Source organism: Pteropus alecto, unplaced genomic scaffold (assembly GCF_000325575.1).
Source record: "Pteropus alecto unplaced genomic scaffold, ASM32557v1 scaffold214, whole genome shotgun sequence".
NCBI classification, from domain to species: Eukaryota; Metazoa; Chordata; class Mammalia; order Chiroptera; family Pteropodidae; genus Pteropus; species Pteropus alecto.
In genome coordinates, this window is record NW_006435787.1 from 570,074 (window position 1) to 575,936 (window position 5,863).

Here is a 5,863-nt window from a genome sequence, read left to right on the forward strand (position 1 = left end):
GGGGCGCGGCGGAGGGTGGGGTCCAGTTCAGAGCTAGAGTCCTTCAGCAGGCCTCTTGCTTAGCTCCTGTGGGTGGCACCTGGCCTTGCTTGACCTCCTCAGGGGTCACTCCTGCAGCCCTCCCCCCACTCACCTCCCCTCTGTGTGTGCTTGGCCCCCCAGCCGGGACATCGTCCCGCGAGGACCAGAAGAGAGGCACAGGGCCAGGTCAGCTGTGGGCGGGGCCCTGAGCCCACCTGCCAGGAGTCCGGCTGGCTCCGCGGAAGACTGTTGTCAGCTTCTCCTTAAATCGAGGGCCCTACGCAGCCTCCAGTCGCCCCATTGGCGAGGGAGAAGATGAGCGAGGGCAGGGTGCAGAGGAGCCTCACGGAGACCTCTGCCCCTCCCTGATGAGGGGCGCATCTCGGGGAGGTCTGGTTCTGGGCGGTTCCCAGGGAGCAGGCCTCTGGGGTCCACAGCCCCGGCTGTGCCCTCCTGGGCGATGTGGAGCCTCAGTTTCCCCACCTGCGCCAAGGGCGTCCAGGCTGCCAGCCGGGCTGTGGCGAAGGTTCTGTGGCGGCAAAGCTCGGGCTGGAAATCTGCCACTGCCAAATGTTCGGCTTCTTCCGAACGCATTCAGGTTCCCGAGGGGTGGTGACAGTGACGGATCAATGGATCAGTGGGGCGGGCGCAGAGCAGCACGTGGCGAGGGGACCGGGTGGTGCTCAGGCACCCTGCCCCCAGCTGCTGATGCCTGGGAGTCCGGCCCCAGACGGCCGAGGCACCCACGTTCACGAAGCACGCGCACGCTCCTCCCTGCCCTGCCGCCTCCGTGCCCCGCAGCGCAGTCACCTGCTGGCAGTGGCTTCCTCGGACCGAGGGCAGCGGGGGCCTGAGAGAGGCCGAAGGAGGCCGGGAGCTTGGGGCCGCCGGGCCGGTGCTGCACAAATGCCGTGTGGCATACGCGTGCTGGACGCTGGGCGCGCTGGGGACCGAGGCCGGTGTCGGGGCGGGCTCCCAGCACCTGTGCTCCCCAGAAGGAGGATCTTGGGGTTCCCTGCAGCAGTCTTCTGGTCCCCCGGTGTGTGGGGTCTAGGGGTGCAGCCTGTGGATTGTGGGGCTCTGCAGAGCCCAGGCCAGGCTGGGCCGATTCCGGGGACCTGAGGGCATGCAGAAAGTGAGTGCGGGGTCCCCATGCAGGGGACAGGACTCCTGCCTGTGGTGGATCAGGGTCACCGGAAGTGCTGGGTGCTCCCTCCTGCCCCCTACACCGTGCAGGGCAGGGTGTCCCCGCCCTGAGCACATGTTTTGATGTGTCGTCCGCAGCCTGTCCTCTGCCGGAGGGGACGTCCAGGCCTCGGGAGGGGCAGGGGCTTGGCTCAGGAGAGCCGTGAGCAGGGCCCTAACGGCTGGCCGGCCCCCTCCGGCCCCCTCCTCGCAGGGAGGATGCGGGTGCAAAGAAATGGGAGGGAGAAGCTGCTTCTGTCTGTGTGTCCTTGATCGGCCAAGGCAGAGGACCCGGTGGCTGCTTATCTCTGCAAAGGGACACGCCCGCCGTTTTATGACCCTATCCACTTCCTGTTCCCATCTAATCTCAGAGATGGGAGAAAGGAAGCCGCAGTGTTGAGAAAATCTCCAAAGGGAGGTTTCTGTTTTTCCTAATTATAGTTTTTATTTCAAAAGCTGGGGTCCACTTTTCACTTCCTCTGAAAGGTGGACGCTGGCCTCTGGTGCAGGCCTCTCCTAAGGGCTCCTCATGTGGCTCCTGTGGCTCCAGCGGCCCCGCAGCCTGGGACCGCCCCCCTTTGGCCCTGAGTCTTCCCAGACCCCTTGGTCCCGGGGGTGTGGCGGGGGCTCCGCCGTCTGCATCGGCCTCAGAGCGCACCTTTCTCAACCATCTGCTCAGTCTTCTCGGTGCCTCGGTCATGGCTGCCCCTGACTGCTCAGCACTTGAGAGGGGTCGTTGTTCCGAATCCCTGCTGTTCTGAGACCATCCTGCTGCCCTTGCCCTGGTTGTTCCTCCTGGCACTTGACCCCCGCCGGGCACTCGACCCCGCCTGGTACTTGACCTCACCTGGCATTTGGTGCTGCCTGTCCTGGGCCCCTCCCTCTCAGCCTCTACTCCAGTCCTGTGGGGAGGACAAGGAGGATGAGGCCATGGCTGTCCTCCCACTGGCCACAAGCCTGGCAGCCCCGAAGCCCCTCATGGCCTCTGTATAGGGTCCATGGGACCCCCAGGGACCACCCACCAAGTGCCTGGATCCACAGAGGGCACCTGGTAGGGCAGGTGCTGGGGTTATATGCCTCCGTTTGGAACGTGACAGCCGCTACCGGCCTTGCGACCTCAGGGAGGTTTAACCTCTCTAGACCTGTGTCTTCCCTGAAAACACGAGCAGCGGCAGGCCTCGCCGCAGGACTGTGAGTTCTAGAAGCAGCACACACCTGGCCCCTGTGCTCTTGTCATGGTGAGATCGGCACCATCATCCGCCATCTCCAAGTGGCCTGCAAACAGCTTCCCACCCACTGCTGCTGGGGACTCCCGGTTCGGTGGGGGGCTTTGCTTCCATCTGCAGCTTTTGGTCCTTGTTCGGCCTCCAGATTCTGCCTCCTGGGTGTGGCCCACCCTCTGCCCACAGCGAAGCCCTGCAGTCCTGATTAACTACTGGGCCTGTGGGTGGGTGGACGGACGGATGGAGAGGTGGGTGGATGGAGGGATGGATGATGGATGGGTGGGGGGATGGATGGATGATAGATGGGTAGGTGGATGGTTGGATGGATGAATGGATGGATAGATGGAAGACAGATGGGTGGATGGATAGTTGGATGGAAGGATGGCTGATGGATGGAGGGATGAATGGATGGATGGATGGATGACAGATGGGTGGCTGAGCACAGGGCAGCAGGGTCTCAGGGTGCTGACTCTCACAGGCCAGCCTGCTTGGCCACACCGAAATCCCGAGACCAGGTGGAGGGGCCTGAGAGGCAGTGGGTTGGCCGCCCCTCCCTAGCCAGCCTGTGCCCGTTCCTGCTCCAGCCTCATCATGTGACCCTGCCACCTAGTGCGGCTCCTGTGTTCACCCCAACATGTGCCCTTCCCCGAGCTTGGGTCTCTCCCAGCCTGTTTGGCTGCCAGTGATCCAATACCCCCTTCGGCCATGCCTGCCAGCAGGCGACGTGTAAACACAGCCGTCTCTGTGTTGCCACTCATCACTGCCAAGGCCGCTGATCACGGGTGTGTGTGGGTGGAGGAGGGGTGGGAAGCAGGTGTGCAGGCAGCGTCTGCCTTTCTGTAGTAGGTCGGGGTGCAGAGAGGCTCCCGGGTGTGTGAATACGGGCACCAAGCAGGGGAGGCCCCACCCTGCCCACTGACGCCAACCCTCGGGCAGGTGGCAGCTCACACAGTGTTGACGGGCACCCAGGTACTTGTGACTCCACAGCTGGCCTTTGGTTTCCCTGGGTTCACTGTGGCCGAGTAGAGGGAAGTGTGATGAAGGCGTGTGTGGAGGGGTGACCAGGTGGGGCTCCCGGTGACCCGGCCCCTCAGCCACACCGTCCTGCCTCCCTGGCCCTCTGTCCCCTCCCTAGGCTGCCCCTCAGCCCCTCTGCTCCACCCTGATCTCGGTGGGGTGCCTACCCTCCCACATCGTGGTGGGCCCACTTTCTGGAAAAGCCTGGTCTGCGAGCACGACTTTCGTCGTCCTGAGCCCTGAGCTGGGCCGACCTGGTGCCTTAGCGCCTCCTTGGGCCCCTCCCAAGGAGGCGACAGCTGGGAGCTCCGCCGTGGGGCCCTCAGGGACCGGGGTGTTGGGCGGGGGTGTCCGGGGGGGGCGCCACCTGTTCTGCGTGTCCTGACATTCAGTAAGGCAGGGATGGGTGTGCAGAAGCCGGGATGACCGTGTCTCCTGGGACGAGGACCGTGGTTTGTGGGGACGTGCCCGCGGCCCCTAAACGCACTCACATGGTCTAAACGCCGACTCTGCAGAGACGCGTCTCCTCGTTCCGTGCTTGCCGGCCTTCCAGCGGCCACCGGACAAGTGCCTCGCCAGCAGACCGGCATGTGCGTGCGCCCAGGTACAATAGACGGTCTGTCGCAGGACAGGAACTGCCCCATCACCGGGGCCCAGTGCAGGCCCCCAGGCACAGCCAAGGCTGGCCACCCAGCCTGCCGAGAAGCTGGTATGGGCACCGCTGAAGCCAGCCTGCCCCTGGTTCACCCATGGAGCACTCCAGCCAGGGGACAGCGCCCAGGTTTAGAGGGACTAGAGATGACCAGGTCACAGTGAAGGTGATCGGGGTCAGATAGAGATGACCAGGTCGCATGGGGATGACCAGGTCACATGGGGTTGATCAGGTCACATGGGGTTGATCAAGTCACATGGGACGATCAGGTTACATGGGGGCGATCTGGGTCAGAGTGGGCACTGTTTTTAGGGGACTCTCAGCCTCTCCCTTAGACCCCTCACAGGGGATCGCTGCCCGACCTCTGGCTGGCAGAGGGTTTTTGTGAGGTGGCCCCAGGACGGGTGTTTTCCCCCGGCGTGTCTGAGATGTGAAGGTGTGTGTGCCCACTCAGCCAGGTGTGCATGGGGCTGGATGGGTCAAGTGTCAACCTAAAGAATAAAAGCCTTTCAAAGTGAGGGGCCACAGCATTTATCGAGATCAATGAGAAGAGCTCTTCGGGCCGCACTGATTCAGGTAGAAGCCCAAATAGTTGTCTGATGAGAAGGCCAAGGCGAGGGGTGTTTATGACAAAGGGAAGGGGACAATTATACCTAGAGGAGGAAGGCATTGCTATTGGTGCAGATAACGTAACAGCGATGCTGATTCCAAACAATGTTTTTAATTTTCGGTCCTGTCTAGGTCGGGAAGTCATAATATCTGCTTTTTTTGTTATCCTTGCAAACAGTTCTTTGGGATACAGTGTTGCTTTAGGCTCTGTCCAAAGATCATTTTGTCCTGTTTTAACATCCAAAGGTTTGTGGCATCGGACGGACCGGGCGGGTCCCTCTGGGGCGGCAGCTCCGGCTCCCTTTTAAAGTGGCTCCATTCACGTTGTTTACAAGAGTTCACTCTTGTTTTTTGATGTCGGTTAAGCGCTGGGGTGTGTAGATTCGTGGCCCTCGGTCTCCTGTCCCCTCCTGTGAACAGCTTTAAGGTCTCTAGGTGGAAGTCACTGCCGACTGCAGTCCCATATGGCCACCCACCCAGGGGACATGTGTTTGAGGCTGTCACATGCACCTGGAGCTGGACGCGTGCGGTCCAATACCTCTGTGTTTCCTCATGTCTCTGTCGTGGCCTCTGCCCCTCGAGGCTGGAGACCCGCATGCCCCAAGTCCCCTGCTCCCCAACCCCCGTCTCCGGTCCATGTCCAGGGGCTGCTGGTTCTCCACACAGCCCCTGGGTCCCCTTCTTGTCCTGCAGCTCGTCCAGTCCGTCCGTCCCGCCCTCACCATGGGGTCCCCGGAGGTGCCCTGTGGCCATAGCCTGCCGCCCACCCCGCCCTACCGGCTCTGACTGCGGTCGTGGGTGGCAGCCGGTCCTGTGTGGGGCAGATTTCTGGGTAGTCCAGGAGGAGCGGTGACCCCAGGGATGACCCCAGGGACTTGCCCGAGGTGCCTGCGTTTAATCAGACGCAAAGACCCACGTCCGAACGGTGCTCGCAGCCCTGCGGGGCAGGGGCCGGTGGTTCCGCCGCTGCTCGTCGTGGGCGGTCGGGGTCCCCGCAGCCGGGCCGCCCACACGCGTCGCTCTCTCCCTCCCAGCTCGGCGCCAACGCCCTGCTCTTCGTGGGCGTGAACATGTACGGCGTCTTCGTGAGGGTCCTGGCCGAGCGCTCCCAGCGGAGAGCCTTTCTGCAGGCCCGGAACTGCATCGAGGACCGGGG

The 5,863-nt window shown here is 62.8% G+C and overlaps 1 protein-coding gene across 1 annotated transcript in view; it reads left to right on the top strand.

Moving 5' to 3' along the window:
• The window catches only part of ADCY1 (adenylate cyclase 1), a 37,335-nt gene that overhangs the window by 1,425 nt on the left and 30,047 nt on the right, over window positions 1-5,863 (top strand). The window contains exon 2 of the mRNA XM_025046483.1: window positions 5,742-5,862. Within this exon, the coding sequence (XP_024902251.1) occupies window positions 5,778-5,862 (85 nt within the window). The 5' untranslated portion in view covers window positions 5,742-5,777. The remainder of the gene's footprint in view (window positions 1-5,741; window position 5,863) is intronic.